General features: G+C 39.4%; 1 protein-coding gene across 1 annotated transcript; it reads right to left on the bottom strand.

Annotated features, from left to right (window-relative positions):
• Positions 1 to 17,570, bottom strand: phax (phosphorylated adaptor for RNA export). Its single transcript, XM_039680430.2, has 5 exons — positions 17,412 to 17,570; positions 14,709 to 15,253; positions 8,253 to 8,373; positions 5,207 to 5,290; positions 1 to 750 (listed from the first exon to the last, which is right to left on the bottom strand). Exons 1-5 carry the CDS (start codon positions 17,553 to 17,555, stop codon positions 502 to 504), a joined length of 1,143 nt encoding a protein of 380 aa, XP_039536364.2. The 5' UTR covers positions 17,556 to 17,570; the 3' UTR covers positions 1 to 501.
• Positions 17,571 to 17,860: the final 290 nt, after the last annotated feature.

Below are 17,860 nucleotides of genomic sequence, written 5' to 3' on the forward strand. Positions count from 1 at the left end.
TCTTTTTAAAAAGACAGACGTTTTAATCAAATCACAGAAATTGAGCCAATTTGACAACTGACATGCTGCCAAAGCAAAACTTTTTTCATCATACATCAAACATGTACTGGATGACTGGTAAGTGCACCTTTAGCAAACATTTAGAGCTTTTCCAATGTCTAAAACAAGTTGCTTTGAAATAAATTCTTATGTTCTTACTGCTGTGCTCTATTATTTTGATAATGTATCAAAACATTCAGACAGAAAAAGGATTACAATTTATTAACATCATTCTAAACCAACCAAGATAGAAAATCTGTACAACCTTTGGCTACTTCCGATGGTCTTCTAACAAGTTAAAGAGTTTAAGATGTAGTGAACTCAAGTGCTATTCGTGAACATTAGGACAAAATCAAAACATCAGTTTTCCACAGTCACTCCAACTAATCAAATGTTTTCTTTCATCCTGAGAGTTAGTCGAGCATGTGGTTGTGCACTGGAGCGCAGCAGGCCTGCCGGGCATCAGAACACCTCCAGGTCACAGGTGTTGTAGACCACATGGCTGTCCTCTGTACCCAGCGCCGGCTCCTCCAAGGACTCCAGCGCCTCTTCAGTGTCACTCGCAAAGGTTTCCCGTGAGACGTCGTCATCTTCCTGCAGATTGAGCGTGTTGATGGCTTGCTTCATCTTCTTTGCAACAATTTGCTTCCGTCGCTTCTTAGCAGCCTTTTTGCTGTTGTATTCTTTCTGGTTCTCCTCATAAAAGATCTCCTGTGTGAAGAGAACATGCAAACAAAAGCATTTCTGAGATTTGCATGTAAAGAGAGAATTAAATGTGTACATAAATGCAAGTGTCAGATTGAGACAGCAGGGCGTGAGGTCGACACACACGACAGCGGCCTCAGCCCGGAAGTTACAGCAGCTGCCGAACACCTGACTAAAAACAGGACAGGGGGATAGTCTGGAAACACAGATCTTCCATACTGGTTTTCAGATTTCCATATTGATTTCTATATTTTTCCCATCGGCGCAGGAACCCTGGCTGTAGCATCTCAGCAGTGTGATGCGCACATCTACTGATCAACTCTGCCTCTTTACTACTAGTTACAGCACCAAATAAACATGAATGATGAAAGATACAGGACAACTTACAGAAATCCATATGTCTCAAGTAGTCGTTTAATCAGGGTCCGATTTCTTTTTAAAGAATTTTAAAAAAGAATGTCACATAACATTACATTTACCTCAGAAAAGACATTCAATGTCCGTAGCTCAATTGTTAGCTATAAGCTGAATCCCAGGCTCCAGGCTAACACTGAAGAGCAGCAGCACCGGTGCCACATCTACACATGGAGGTGCCAGCATCTTTTTGTAGAGCTGCATTTACCTTTAAATCAGTGTTTGTTTGCTACGGAGCCCCTAAAGTGACCTTTGCAAAAATAAAAATACTTAATTTCGCGTACACACAAAAATCCAGGGTTGTGGACTTGAGTTGCATAACTTGGACTTGACTTGAAGTCGAGTACCAACTTTGATTTTGCGACTCGACAATTAAAAATGACTTGTGACTCGACTAATGCCGAGTTCAGAACGCATGATTTTAGCCACGATTTTGGCTCGCCGACAGGTTGAGAAATCGCCGACAAATGCCGAAATCACAGGTGCTCGTTCACGCGAGTGACAATCACGCAGTGTGAATGAGCAAAGACGTGATTTGAGAGAATCACAGATGAGTCGCCAATGCCTGTGAGATATTTGGCATGCTAAATATCTGGACCTGTCGGCGATTCAAAATCCTGCTGTGTGAAAAGGTGTTTTGACTGAAAACTACATCGGTGATTACCGACAACCAGTGAGAGAGCAAGATACAGGGGAGTTCGGGGAGGAGTTATTGATCACATATCAACATCCATGGCATTGTTTCAGAAAAAAGATTTCTTCTCGGTCTATTTGGACCCAAGAAATTGAAGCAAAATGAGTAGAAATTTGGCAGGAGCACCCGCGTTTATTTGACGTTTCATCTGAGCTGTTACTTCTAACGCGTTACCGCCCATCAGTGTCAGTCACATATGTAGACTTTCACAAGTCAAAGCAATTCATTACTACTCAAGGTTTAACAGCTGATATGACTGGACAGCCATTTGGATTATAGGCCTACTTAATTTAATGCAGCAACAAATGATTTTATAGTGTACTAGGATCATTTAAAGTTCATTTAATAGCAGTGAAGGTGCTGTGTGTGTGAGGCCAGCTCTTCTGCCTAGGTAATGTGGGGGTGCAGGACCACCACCTGTTTGTTTTTCTTTTCTTTTTTTCTCAGCTTTTTCTTGCTTTTATAAACAGGCAAACGTTTATTAACAGTGCTTTTTTAACATGGATTAATTGATACAAATTACTATTATGTAGAATATTCTAGTACTTCACTTTTACTTGTTCCTATGTTCTAGCAGTGGGTGTGACTGACATTACAATGAAAAAAGTTATTTATTTTTTTAGAAATTATTAAAATATAAATAAAATATAAAAATGTATACTGTAATAAGTGATAGAAACATCTAACTACAAACTTAATTTGTCTGCTACTTCTTGCCGGCTCTCTTTCCTGGCTTTTGCACACTTTAAGGTGTTTCCTGCGTTTTAATTAAGTTTTCAAATTCAGCTTATCCTTCAAGCAATAACTCTTGCTCTTCTGTGGAGAAAAAAAACTGAGCACACTCTTTGGCCATGGCGAACAGCCAATAGCAGCATTGCTGATCAATGTTTCTACTATCGATACATGTCCCCTTTTAACCCAGCGCATGAACGCGCAATTATCTCTAGATAACGCAATCCAGCTATACTAATCATAACCGGCAGGAGTGTTCGAAAAACCCAGTTAGCCGGATCATGATGAGCACGATGATATTATCTCGGATGTCTCATTTGATCTCGGATGTTTTAAACAACGTACGAAGAACAGGCCCCAGGTAATACCATGATGTTTCATAGAATTCCAACCAAAAATGCTGATCTGATGAATCAATGGCTAGTGACTTTCTCTGGATATCGATCCAAACACACATGAAGAGATCATAAAGGACCATCGTGTTTGCTCAGTACATTTCACTGAGGACGGCTATTTTGAAAAAAAAAAAATGGAATTTGCCACACGGACCATGAAACGTGTGCTAAAGCATATGGCCATCCCATCGATAGCACAGACAGGACAAAGTGATTGACAAAGTGACACTATTAAATGAATAGGGTGGTCACTACTATTGCAGTTGTTCCCGGTTTCTATGTATCCCTGAAAAGTTGAGTTGTTTTTATCTCGATGCGGCGCAGACGCGCTTGGAAAAAACGAGCATGTCGCTCGTTTTTTCACCGCGACCGTGTCGCTTCCATTATGGGCTACCCATGCACCAACATTTGAAATAACGAACTTGAGCGCACAAAAGACAAAACATGTGAGCAGGCCCTAATGTTAGTATTGTTTTGTCACAAACTCACTCTGTCGCCCTAGTAACAAATTTGCGGAGCAAGAGATAAACTCAGGACTGTAGCCTGTCCAGTATGGGTAGGCTACTGTGGGTTTATTGTGCAAAAAACATTTGCCTTGTGCTATTTACTTTCCCCTTATTAGCCTATTGTAATGCAATTATCTAACATTACTGTATTACATGCTGTTGAATACATTTGGTTCAGCTGTAATAAATTGCATTTAAAATATATCGATTACTGTAATAATAATTCTTTATTCATGTTCAGTGATATTTATTAGTCAGGATGCATTTTTGGTTGGAATTCTATGAAACATCATGGTATCACTTTGTCTCCTCTGTATAGACCATTTCACAAGATGTAAACAACACTGGTCCAGAAGCACTTCCTGTTTCAGTTTTTTAACACTACATAAAAGCTGGGATAAAATACAACCTACAGAACATTTAAAACTGAATCAAAAAATTAAACAAACATCTTTAAGATGTTTTCTTTACATGTGAAATAAAGAAAACAGTTACAAACTGAAACAGGAAGTGCTTCTGGACCAGTGTTGTTTACATCTTGTGAAATGGTCTATATTGTCGCAGCCTACAATACAGCGAACACCCATGATTGTAAACTATGCTTTTACTATCTAGTAATTGCTGACTCTATTACTCCAACTCTGAAAGAACTCTCTGCTCCTCACCACGGTGCGTCTCAGGTGCTGGGGTAATCACTCCGCCCAAGTAGCAGTGCTTTGCCTTCTGAGAATATAGTTCCCAATATTTATACAGTTAAAAGATGTCTGTCTCATATGACCTTGTTATTTGTACACTCTCTGACCTTGTTATTTGTACACTCTCTGACTATACAAATCACAACATGTAAATAGGAAAATGTTTGCATAATTTTGTCTCTTATTGGGATTAGTATGCTAGCTCTATCCATTTACATCCAGTCTTTGTGCTAAGCTAGGCTAGCGGTTGGTGCGACAGACAGAGTTACAGCACGCACGGAGAGGAAAAAGGTATGTATGGACTTATCTAACTCTGGGGGATATGGTGAATAAGCTAAAGTCCCAAAAAGTCAGAGTGTTCCTTTAAAATGATCAAGTCAAGATTTTAAATTTTGGCATGCCCACCAACCCCCCAAGCAATATCATTTATGGGACCTGGGTATTTAGAAAACCCTACATACGGCCCTGATATGCAAGAATACTAGTGATTTTAAATGTTCTATTGTATTCATTATATTCTATATTCTATAGTCTTGCCTATTCAATACTAACGCTTACACGTCACTGTTTATAACACAGAGCGTCCATCCTTTGCTAGGATGCTAAAAAAAAATATTGGGGGCATAAATTAAGAGTATACTCACTTCTCCAGGCACCACATCACTGTGAATAATGTAATGTAAAAAAACAACTCACTACTTCTGCCACAATACCATGGTTACAGTTAGTGTTACTACATTAAATCCATGGTGAACGTTGGTGAATTGCGGATTGAATAGCCTTCTATAACTTGTGCGTTCGTGGCGCAATGTTTCTCCTGGTGTTCACGTCAGTGTGGTTTATTCCAGGACTTATTCCTGCTCCGCTCACATACGCTGACAGCACTTAACCTTTATATTGGCGGGGGTAGGAGGGCAAGCGATTGTGGACGGTCACAGTTGGAATTGTTTGAATTTTAAATTTGAGGGTTGGTGAACACACGGCTGCTTTATATTGGTCCTCCCAAACAATTGAGTGATTACTGACCTTCACCTGCCTATTAGAGATGCTAGGTGTGTTCTTCAGCAAGTTCAGATACACTCCACCAGGTGTTCGTCTCCTACTGCCATCCTGCAGGAAACAACAAAACACTGAGTAATATTCATCCAATATCGTTTTGATTAAATTCAACAAGATCAACGCGTTTCAAAATATAGTGGCAAGAAAAATAGCGCAAACTCCTCGAAATTAACTGGTTTTCTGCAGAAATTTGCCATAAAATGTGATCAGATCCACAACAATAGACAAACACAATCTGCTTAAGCTGATAACACAAACAATTATAAAAAAAATGTTTTTACTTGGTCTTTATTGAACACGCCAATTAAGCATTCACAGTTCTGGAGGAATAAGTAAGTGGACCCTTGACAGCTGGTCAAGCCTCCTCTGGCAGCAGTGACGTCAGCCGGCTCTGGATTAGACCTCGGCAGACCTCGAGCAAGTCTTGACCATTCCTCGATTGGGAACTGCTTCAGCTCAGACAGGTCTGTAGGACATCTGTAGGCATCTCTCGAGTCAACAGCATCTCTATGGGGTTAAGGTCCGGGCTCCAAAGGTCTGAGCAGTTTCTTCTTCTGAAGTCAGTCTGTGGGGGATTAACTACGATGTTTAGGGCTGATGTTGATGCCACTTCTACTAAGCTTCAGCTGGCCGACAGCCACCCTGAAATTAACCTCTTAGCATATTTTGGTAAACTTGGGAATTCATTTCCCTGTCGATGATGGCAAGTGGTCCTGGCCCAGGTAGTGAAGCAAGCCCAAATTAGGAGGTTCCTCCCCCATACTTCACCATTGGGATGAGGTTTTGATGCTGGCAAGCTGTGCCATACTGAGTGCTGAGTTTTCTTCCTAAACGATTCAACTTTTGTTTCATCAGTCCATAAAATGTTTTCCTAGTAGCATTGTGGTGATCTTTGGCAAGCTCCAGACGACTAGCGGCTCCTCTGTGGTGTTCAGCCTGCATCTGGTGGACACCTACGCCTGGTGGACTCATGAACATGGGTGTTTGCCAGACACAGTGATGTCTCCAAGCCTTGAGCCGTTATTCATGGCCTCTTCTCGAACTCATTGAAGATTCTGCATTGTGCCTTCGGAGTTATCGACTGGGCGCCCACTTCTAGGAAGAGTACCCACAATACTAAACACTCTCCATTTATAAACTATTTGTTGCTTTGTATCCCTTTCCAGCCTAATGGAAATCCAATACTCTTGATCGCATGGCTTCAGAGAGATCATTATTGCGAGGCATGGTTCACATCAGTTGATGCTTCTTACCAACGAATACTGCGATGTTTAAGCACCTTTTATCAAAGTTAATAAACTGATAAAAAAAAATTTAAAAAATGTTATCCTGTTATTTCATCTGCGATAATGTAGACTTTTATAAAGATCCGTTTGGCCATTAACTTTTAAATGCATCATTATACCTGAATATGAGGCGTCTTTGCATGACTGCAGTTCAACGTGCTTCTGCGTTTCTCTCTGATATGACGTAGTATAAGTAGGCAAATTGAGACACAGCAATACTTCTCCCTCCAGCACTGTGAATGTTTAATGGGTGTTCAATAGAGACACAAAAAATTTAGGATTGTTTATAAATATAAAACAATATACATCCAGACGCAGTCAATAATACGAATCATAATTGCATTTCAATAATAATTGTATTTCATGCGAGAAACCAGCGGTCAAGTGACAAAAATATGACTCAAACCCGAAAATTCGATTGAGTTTGAACTAATCATTTCTCTTTCCGATACTGACAGCATAGTCTGGGACTAAGAGGGAGAACGAAAGCGAACCCGAAATCGAGACTCCAAATATTAACTAATCTAAACATTACTCTTTCCGGTCCTGGTTTATCACACACGGCACGGACCAGCAGATAGATCAGAGTCAGACACTGACGAGTTGACAGCTAACGAATCGAGAAACGAGAGGAGGAGAACAAACCTGATAAAAATGAAGGTGCAAAGGAAAGAATGTCTCGGATCAGGAGGTGAGGTGAACTAACAGAATCAGACAGCAATAGCCTGAATTTAAGACCCAACAACTAAAAAATTCATACAACATTTGAGTGTCTTATAATTTGTAAGTGTAAGCTAGCGGGAGAGACAGAGCTCTCAGCAACGGGAAGGGGGAGGGTCGTCTCCATGCCAACGGCTCCGCCCACAACCCAGAGGCGAATTGCTAATGAGCTAATGCCGCTCTGCTGAAGTGAAGTCCTAGAAAACGGCACAGGTTTTGTGATTTTGGCTAAAAAAAAATGGCATAATAATAATTTAAAGACCACTGGGAATGTTTAAAAATAGATAAAAATATATGATCGGAGTGGGACTTTAAATAAGCCTACTAAAATGTATATTACTAGTTTGTTACTTTTGCTGTTGGTTCTATTGCTCTGATATTTTATCTTTTGTTCATCAGGACACGTTTAGCTCCGCTCCAACAGAGCTCAGCACTGACGAGTAGGTCCGGGGCACAGACAGAGTCAGAGACTAGCCAAATCAGCAATTCTTTATTACAATTTATATACTACAGCAAACCTACTAGCCTAATTAACGTGAATTTGAAACACTACAGGGACAATGTGCACTTTATGTATTTTATTATTTAAAATCAATATTTTTATTTTTAAATATGTCCGCAATGGTGTACAAATACCTCTGCCAATTATCTGACTTATCCTCATAAACGAAATATTTATTATCTTTATATACATGTAAAGATGTAATCGAAGAGGTTGTTTGTGGAGCGGTTTTATACCCAAGCTGTGCATCATAACTGCTCTCAATGGATCAGTGCAAACACACATCTGGATGTTTGCTGTGATCGCAGCTACTCGTCAAAGGTTAAGAGACATAGCAGAATCGTTGTGATTTAGGAATAAGATTGTGTGCGTTTGAGACTAGATCGATTAATCGTGCAGCTCTATTGACAACTTAAAAAAAAAATAGCTGACAAAATTAACAGCAGTTTCAAACTGAAATCTTATGCACTGAACTCGATGAAGTGTGAGACAGTTTTGTGCATACCACAGTGTAGAGACCTCCAGTTTGCTCAATTGTGGCAGTCTCCGACAGAAGCTCAATGGCTTTCTTTTTCCCGATAACTCTCACCACACGCTCCATTAGATCCTTCTTTGGCTCCATAAGTCTTTAACAGAGAGCAGACAAAAGCATGGTCACTTAAAAGGTTTACTGAAGATAATGGCCATGTTTCATCCAACCATCTTAAATTGTAAAAATTAAAGAAACCATTTACGAAATAAAATTAAAAAAAAAAAAATTCTCATTTAGATTTATGTAAAGTTTTATACACATGCACAGTTCATTTGTAGAACATAAATATTGAAAATTTTTTAGGCATCACCCGATTCACAAAATGTGTGAAACTGAATGTACACAAATGCCTCTGTTTTAGGGCTGGACACAGTGCTGGGCGGTATACCATTTCATATCGGTAGGCGGTATGACCAAAATTGTGTTTCACGGTATGACTAATTTTATTTCACAGTAACAAGATATTTCACAGTATAGTTATTTATATACATGTAGTTATCCTCGAATAATCGACAAAACGGGCTTTGTATGATAAATAAACCCAAATACTTTAGAAATGAAAAGTACTACACCTTGATTGATTTTTATTTTTATTTTATTAGGTAAATGATTTCTTTAGTAAACTATTTTGATAGCAAAATATAGTAAACAAAACACACTCATCAACTTTTAGATGAACTTCCCACAACTGATTGATATTAAATACAACTCATAGGTGCATTTAAACTTTAAATAAAGTGTTTCTGAATAATTTTTCAATCTCATGCATTGCTTTACTTCAATCAGTTAATAATATCTGAATATTTTATATTGAACTATTCTATTCATAATTAATTAGTTACTTTCTTTTAATTTTGTAGGATATTAGTAATACTAGTTATGTTTAAATGTGTTCCCCGGTATATTTTTTACCATATGTGCTTACTATACTGTGTTTTTAAGGGGCTTGTTTAGCTCTTTTTGTTATATCTGGCAACCCGTCACCCTGAGCTTTAATCAAGAGGAGTTCAGAAGTGTCAAGTTCATCAAGTTCAGAAGTGACTAAAAGGAGAGCAGCAATATGAAAACCAAACAGCAGCTACTGTTAGTGTTGACTAAGAGTTTAAATTATACACACCTTATAACGGTGCGTCATTTTTTGACCATAGCCCAGTGAACACCGTGCCCCCTCTCAGTGCGTGTGCACGTGTCTTTTGCATCAACAAAATGCAATCGATTAATTTGTAATCAAGTTGTAATCACGTATCGAATCAAAGGAAGATTTTATCAGCTGGTTCAGTGGCCAATTGTTTGGAGTTAAAAAAATATATAACTCACGCTCCATATTTAGTAATTTTGCCTCAGATACAGGATAATGCATTCGCTTCAACAAGCAGGATGTTAATTCATAATGAATGCGATTTTCATGTTTAAAAAGTAACTATATATAAGAGACGGAAAGATGCGGATAACTATGCATTATTTAAGGTTATTTCGATTCGTAACGATATTGATATATGAAATGCTGTTATCAAGTAAACTTCATGCTTTCCCCGTTGCGAACGTGCACTCCTCTAAACTGTAGCCTGGGTGCTGCACTGCTCTAGTTGACAGCTGCGCCTTTCCCCCCGAAAATATCACGTTAACAACAACCCTTTAGAAAACGTAATTCCTTTGTGGATCCTCTTGATCTGCTTTCTCCATGTTTCTTAGACAAATCTCAGTGTCTCAGTCTCACGCGCGCTGCACGGGAGTTAACCACGGCCACTTATTTACATGTCGCGGTATACACAGAATAAAAAAAAAAAATCTGTTACGGTTGACATTTTCTACCGCGTTAACGATACATACCGTCATACCGCCCAGCCCTACAGGTCCATACTGAAAACCAGTGTATATTTTGTGTGTATATATGATATTAGGACCCTTTACAATGTTGCACTTCTAAGCAGTGACTGTAACAACCCCCCCCCCCATCCCCCCCCCCCCCAACCCCGACTCTGACCCAACCCAAACCCGAAGACTCAGAGAAGAACTAATCCTTTTTGTTTCCAGTACAGATTCAATCAGAACCCATGTGTTGCGCAATGCACATGCGCGGTTAACACAAAATTGCTATGAAAAACAGAGTGTTGCCATGGACGGAACGGACTATTTTCTTTAGCGGAAGCAAAACAATCGTTTTTTAAATCAATTAACTGCTTTTTAAATCAAAATTGTGTCACATTATTGATTTATTTGGTAGGTAGCCATGTAATAAGCGGGATAATATATAGTGAGGCAGTTGCTATATCGAATACAAATGCTATAACAACCGTCTCGCTATACATTATCCCTTACATATGCTATATTTTTATAGATGTATTAAATACTGACTGTACACATGACATGCTGGTAGTTAGCAGTAGCTACACTGTGACTTATGTTTCGTTTATTTATTTATATATATAGAGAAAGAGAGAGAGAGAGCACCTTACAGACTGCTACCGCAGTTCCAAAGTGCTGTACATTGTCATAAAAAAAGTCACACAAACATGGAGACAAAATAAAATAAAAGAAACACAAAAACATCCACGTACTAAAATACCAAAGAATACAGATACGACTTTAAGCGGTCCTTAAAAACATTTAGATCTGCGGAGGATCTAATATCCAACGGCAGATTATTCCATAGTCTATGACCGGCGACAGAGAAAGCACGATCACCATTCATTTTGAGACGTGCACGGGGAACAGTTAAAAGGAACTTGTTTGCTGATCTTAATCTTACACCTACCCCATAGGGCTTAATAAGCTCAGCCAAGTATTCTGGTGCCATTCCATGAAGCGATTTAAAAACATATATCAAAATTTTATACTGTACTTTAAAATGTATTGGTAGCCAGCCCTAAAAAAGATAAGAAGGGAGTAACATGGCCCGTTTTCCTACCATTCATCAACAACCTGGCGGCAGCATTTTGTACAAGCTGCAAGCATGCAATGTGTGTTTTGACAGGTCCCCACATAGAGTGCACTACAGTAGTCAAGACGTGAAAATATATAGGCATGAACAATATGTGTTCCAGATTAGGTTTTGCTGACCTGGTTGTGTTTAGTTCACCACGACTGGCTTATACAACCTGAAGAGGCAGGTGTCATCCTAAAACTTCCAATGTCTTCAGTGTAATCTGATCCTCTTTATACAATAAAAACACTATTAGAATTAAATACGTGCACCAACTCGTAAATACGTCACTCACATAAAAGGCCTCTCCATCTTAAAGTCCCGGGCTGAATTTCAGTCCCAGTAAGTCCCTGGTTACAGGGATGGACGCTGCAGAACTGTGGCGTTATTTTCCTGTCAAATGCCGAGAGCGTATGATATGCGTATGGTATGGTATGTCGAGAGCGCACTATTGTAACGTGAAAGTACATTAATATAATGCGCGAGCATGAATCTCTTTGCTCGCGCGCGGAATATAATGTGCCGCGTGCGCTCTCAAACACACGCTGCTCTTGTAAGAATAGGTCTATTCTCTCTGGGCTCGCTCAGAGAATCCTGCTCATAAAACGTGTTCAATGCAATCGCGAATCTCTCCTCTTCCCCAAATAACTTGTAATTAGGTTATAAGAACGTTTTCATAAACATGCATGAAAACGGGTCAGGGGAGAAAAAGGTGAGAAGGATATTACCCCTCAAGGGGGGTCCGGGGGCATGGTCCCCCGTAAATATTTTTTTAAATATTCCATATTTTAAAGCATCAATCTCATGCATTTTGAGATGCATTTTTTGCCAACCTTGGGAGAGCTGGAGAAACTTCAGCCATGAGTCAAAAATATTATGGCCTCCTATTAATATTATAGCTAATAATTTTCCACTGGAGCTTTAGCTAGCTGGCTAACATTGCGTTCTCTCCTGCTGTGTTCAACGATTTAATTCATCAAGCTAATCCTATGTCAACTGAGCTCCTGGGTAACTTAGATGCCTACCGGAAAAGTATCGACCGATACCAATCCAATACCAACGCGGTTTAAAAAAAAAAAATCAAGTAGAATTTCTATAACTGTGTGTTGAACTGATAATCACTCTTTTGTGTGATAAACACAATCTACTTAATAGAGACAACTTCCTTAAAAATAAAAATAATTATATATATGATCATAACCTAAGACAAAAATTATATTATAAACTAGATTAGTGGGTAATTTAGTCTCATTAAAATTTAGTCTAGGAAAGCAATAATTGTATAAAATCATAACATTTAGTGAAAATTAAGTGAAAAATGATTTATTGGGGAACAAATAAGAGACAATAACTGTAGCACTAAATCTGGTAAAATGTTACACATTGCTCTTTGTATTGTTGTAAAATACATTCATGAAAAACAAGATCAAAAAGATCAATTATTTTATAGTCTGCTATAAAACTAGTAAAAAATATATATAGCACAAATGTATAGCAGAGCTGTTTAATGAGGCAGCAACATATGATAGACAGGACAGAACAGTCAGAACAAAAAAGGCTATTAATAATATTTCATTGCGCAAAAGTATTATGATATGAATTATGAAAGACTCCAATAGAGTGCTGCACACAGCGCTTATGCGCATCCCGAGCGCTGAATGATGCGCTTGAAGCAACACGGAGTCACAGCGCGCAGCGTGTCGAGTCCGCATTGAAAAGTTCAAAGCACAAAGGAAATACATAGATGCATAGTGTATTATACAGTATCTATCTATGCAATAGCTTATTGAGCCTTTTCTTTTAACAGTTTTAAAGTTACAGTACTAAAGTTACTTTAAAGTTAAACAGTTTTTCAGTTACTGTGCACGTGAAGAACAATGATAGTGCTCTCCAGTGTTGTGATTCTAGACACACGGTAAAAAAGGAACATGATTAAGGTACAGCAAGATAGTCAATTTATGCGAAACCATAGAGCTTTATCTACAGATCAAGTATAATAATATTAACATTTAATCATCTTGGAGAGAGTTTCATTGTTGCCGAACATGATGCGCTGTTTACGTGAACTTGAATTTAATGACTTAAATATCAATTTCTATCTCACATTATACTATAGTATGGCTTCAAATATAGTATATAGTAATTTTAATTTATAGTATATAGTTATTTCCGGATTATAAGAAGTTAATAATGTTAAGAAATAACAATTTTAGGTTATACTGGGCGCTATTCTATTCTACAATATTCACTAATGACAGTAAAATAGACCACCCAAGTCAATTAATTGCAGTAATTCCTCTCAACCAGTAGAAAATGCTTTGAACACCTGATTATGCATGAAAAAAAAAAACATCATGAACTGGAAAACTGGCTTAATTTTGAAAAAAAAAAAAAAAAAAACATGATATAAATTTTTGGTCAAACCGCCCAGCACTGGCTGGGCATTTACACAAATCTCACGATGCAATCTCGATTCACAAGCTTGTGATACGATTCATTTCCATTCGATATTAATTGGAGTACTTGTCAGGAACAGTACATGGCCTGTTTTCAAACGCTCCCATGTGTATTTCAGTAAAGACTTGGGGTCTCATTCATGAAACATTCGTAAATATATGAGTAAATATGAGAGTGATTTGCGCGTAAAGAGACCTTCCCGAAAACTCTTCTCCTGATTCACAAATACTTCGTAAACATCAGATGTGACAGTGAAATGTGTGTGTGCGTTAGTGAATTCCAACCAGTCGTAAATGGGATGCGTGTGCACGTTCATTCTCAATTACCATAAATCCCGCCCATTATATCCGACTGACATATATATATATATATAGGCATATAATAACATGAATGCAAATGAAATGATTTCTCGGACGCAGAAATTGAAGTTTTATTATCAGAAGTTCGTTCAAAATGGCAATTTTATTTTCCAGCGTACATAGTGGTCTATCAGGTCCTAAAAAAAGGAAGCTTGGCAGCATATTACAGATGCACTTAATGGAGTTTCATCTGTTAATCGAACAGTCCCAGAAGTGAGAAGAAAATGGTTCGACATTAAGCTTGACAGCAAAAAAATGAATTAGTTCACTTCGGAAAAATCGTATTCAAACTGGAGAAGGACCACCATCGATCACCAGATCTGCTTTTACTGGCTCTCATAATAGAAGTAAAAAGAAAAACGTATGTAATTACTATATAAAATATTTTTTCAAAATGCTGTTTAAATATGTACCCGATTAAGGTGAATTAAAATGCAGCCTTATTAATGAGCAAAACGTTCGGCTGTTAAGCGCACCGTATACGCGTGGCTGGGAGCCGGTGTAGATTTCTTGCGTACCAACTAACATTTGGAAAATACGAACATTTTAATGAATCCGAAAATTTACGCCAGAACCACTTTACACACGATTTACACAAATCGTTTTTCTGCTCATGTTTCATGAATAAGACCCTTGGTCACTGAAGTTGACACCTATGACATCACTGCATCTGACTACATGTTTTCTGACCTGTGTGCGATCTCATCAATCACTTTCTCGTCAGGGTCGTCCTCGGCGATCTCGTATCGCCCCTTGATGTCCATCTCAGCTCGTGGGCCCAGCCTCTCCTTGGCCGAACGCTTCCTCTTCAGACAGTCCTCTCTCTGTGCGCCTCCTTTCTGCATGTACCCCTCCAGCTCCTCGTCCAGCATGATCTTCAACCCCTCCTCCTCTCCACGCTCCTTCTCCATCATCTTACGGGCCAGAACGTAGTTATAGGTCTCGCTCTGGCGACTGCTCATGCTAACGCCCGCCTCCATGCCCAGGATGCCAAGCTCCGCTGCGACTGCCTCCTGGCTCTGCTCCTGCACCACCGAGCCCCAGATGTTGTTGACCCTGCGAGTGGCGCCGGTCTGGACTGGGAGACTCGAACATTTGAGCCGCTTCTGCCTCCGGCGCAGGGCCTCGTCCTCAGAGTCGGAGTCGGACTCGCTGGAGCCGGGGTTCTTGCAGTTGCGGTATCCTGTGATGGAGGCGGCACTCGTAGACGGTCCTCTGCTCTGAAAAGATGAGACCTGCAAATATAGTCAACATCAAAAGAGCATGAAGAACTGATTGAGTGGTGTCAGGGGGATGGTGGTGTCAGGTGTGAGGCTGTGAGCTGATTGCATAATGAGAGACTGCATGAGTCATGACATCAGCTTATATTGGATTCAGAAGCAAAGGAAGTTTGATTATAAAGACTAATATTTTCCTTAACAACATGCACTGAGTAATCAATCACAATAAGTCCAGAAACATGCATTACAGACGTGGAGTCCATTTCGAATGGGTTATCATCTAGGATTTGATTATATATAACATTGATACGAGTGATTACCTGAATGTAGACCTATATTGTCCTTATATAAAGAATTCACAGGAAAATTTCCTTTATGTATTTCCCTGGCATAGAAATCAGGCTCATATAAAAACGTCAGATTCCTTGCTGCATGTCAATATACCCATGGACCACTAGATCTTTATAGAGATCTACATAGAGTCCAGACTTTAGTTTAATAATAATTCATTACATTTTATACAGCGCTTTTCTCTGCACTCAAAGTGCTTTACATAGAAGGGGGAATCTCCTCAACCACCACCAATGTGCAGCATCCACCTGGATGATGCGACGGCAGCCATATTACGCCAGAACGCTCACCACACACCAGCTTACTGGTGGAGAGGAGACAGTGATGAAGCCAATTGGTATATATGAAGAGTTCAGATGCAAAAGCCTCTAAGTGCCATTTGAAATTTTCTTCTAAAATTATCATTTTTATCAAGCTTGTATTTAAGTTCAGTAATTTCACTTAAATGGCAATGAAGATTACCTATTAATTGTCATTTAAGTGAAATTACTGAACTTAAATATACAAGCGTGATAAAAATGGTCATTTTAGAAGAAAATTTCAAATGGCATTTAGAGGCTTTTGCATCTGAACTCTTCATATATAAATGGGGATAATTAGGAGGCCATGCTGGCCAGAGACCAAGGGGCAAATTTTGGCCAGGATGCCAGGGTTACACCCATACTCTTTCGAAAGACAACCTGGGATTTTTTTGTGACCATACAGAGTCAGCTGATAACTGTTAATCGTTTGTTTTACTCATGTTTTTGTAGTTTCCACAATTAACTGTAGCCACATTCAGCTCTTCTGCCACTCTGTACGGCTGAGGAAGTGTGTTCCTGCAGGAAAGTGACGTCAATGCATAACCTCTGCCAAAAGTTTGAGGTGCCATGCTTTTTCAGTATGAAAAATCAATGCAAGAGAAAGTATGAAACAAGTTACCCAGCATTTAAAATGGGTCAACATTTTCAAGCGTAGAAATCCATACAGGAAGCCTCCGTCCACACTAGTAGTCGATCACAGGGGTTACCAAACACGGTCTCCTCAGTCAAACACACTAATTCAAAGTTTTATTCTTCCACGCAACAGACCAGGAGACTCTTGAGGTATCTTTCATGGAGAAGTTCTTTATTGTGTCGCTGTAGTCATCTCAAGGATAGTCTATTCCCTTACAATTTATACATTTAGAGGGGAGGAGTTTACATTGAGAAGAAAACTGAAACAAAAGCATGCAAATGAAATAGAAACACACGCTCTCTGAGGCCATTACCAATCCAATTGAATCAGCATAACTATTAAAATGCTGATAGTGGCCAGGAACTCTGGTTCCAAAGAGCCATCCCAGAGCCATTAAAGACAAAAGGTGGAAGTCTCCCCTATTGCTAATCCAATCAACCTAAATGATTCAATCGAGACTCTTGCTGGAAACTTTATCAGTTTTTATACCATTGGAGTGGAACCCTAAATTAAACATTTGACAAATTTGTACTCCTCCGATTCAGGGCAGCAGATTTTTAGTAGTGCTAAAGACTCGGGGGTCTGAAATCGGCGTCAGTGTGCAGTGTTGGCTCCAGGAACGTCTAGCAAACTATGAAGTAAAAATGCTTCAAACGTGAAATATCATGTGCAAAGCTGGAAAAGGGTGAGGGGAAGAACAGAAATACGACTGGCCTAGACAGGCTCATCTGACTGCACAAGTGTCTATGGTGTATTAGCGAACACTGGAAGCTGCTGTTTAAACGGCTGCAGATTCATTGCTGATTCGCACAGAAATCTCATCATACAGTTAATCAGCCGATATGAACACAGCAAGAGCGTGTTGTACAGATTGAATAGTCTTCACCTGCACTCGCTCCTCTGCAGCATCCCGCATATCAGACTCGTAATCAGACTCCAGCTCTCCATCCTCGAGATCCGCCATTCTGACTCCGTCACCCGCCATTTCTCTCGGCCGGAAGTGACGAACCGTATTTACTGTAAGTGTCATCAACGACGTGCGCTCTCATTGGCACATTTTCCTGTGGGACCGGGCACGTTCAAATTCAAAACGACGCAACACCAGAGCCCGTCTAACGGAGAGCCTTGACACTTCCTATTAGCCCTGTTGTGTATTATCTTGGTTGCAGTTCCATTAGAATTCCACTGGAGGTGATCGCGGGCGAGTGCAGAATGAATGGGAGTCTATGGGGCTAAACGGCTAAATGTGTCTCTTTCACCTGCTTGTCGTTAAATCACAATAGATTTCATTGTTGATCCCGCAAGTTCAATATAGATTATAGACCAAACGTTGAA

This window comes from Pimephales promelas, chromosome 23, assembly GCF_988280905.1.
Source record: "Pimephales promelas chromosome 23, fPimPro1.hap1.1, whole genome shotgun sequence".
Lineage (NCBI taxonomy): Eukaryota > Metazoa > Chordata > Actinopteri > Cypriniformes > Leuciscidae > Pimephales > Pimephales promelas.

Coding starts and splice junctions, on each gene's coding strand:
- phax (XM_039680430.2), bottom strand. CDS start 17,555: ATGACACTTACAGTAAATACGGTTCGTCACTTCCGGCCGAGAGAAATG. Junction 15,254..17,411: donor CTGCAGAGGAGCGAGTGCAG/GTGAAGACTATT, acceptor CTATATTTGCAG/GTCTCATCTTTTCAGAGCAG. Junction 5,291..8,252: donor CTGGAGGTCTCTACACTGTG/GTATGCACAAAA, acceptor TGTTTCCTGCAG/GATGGCAGTAGGAGACGAAC.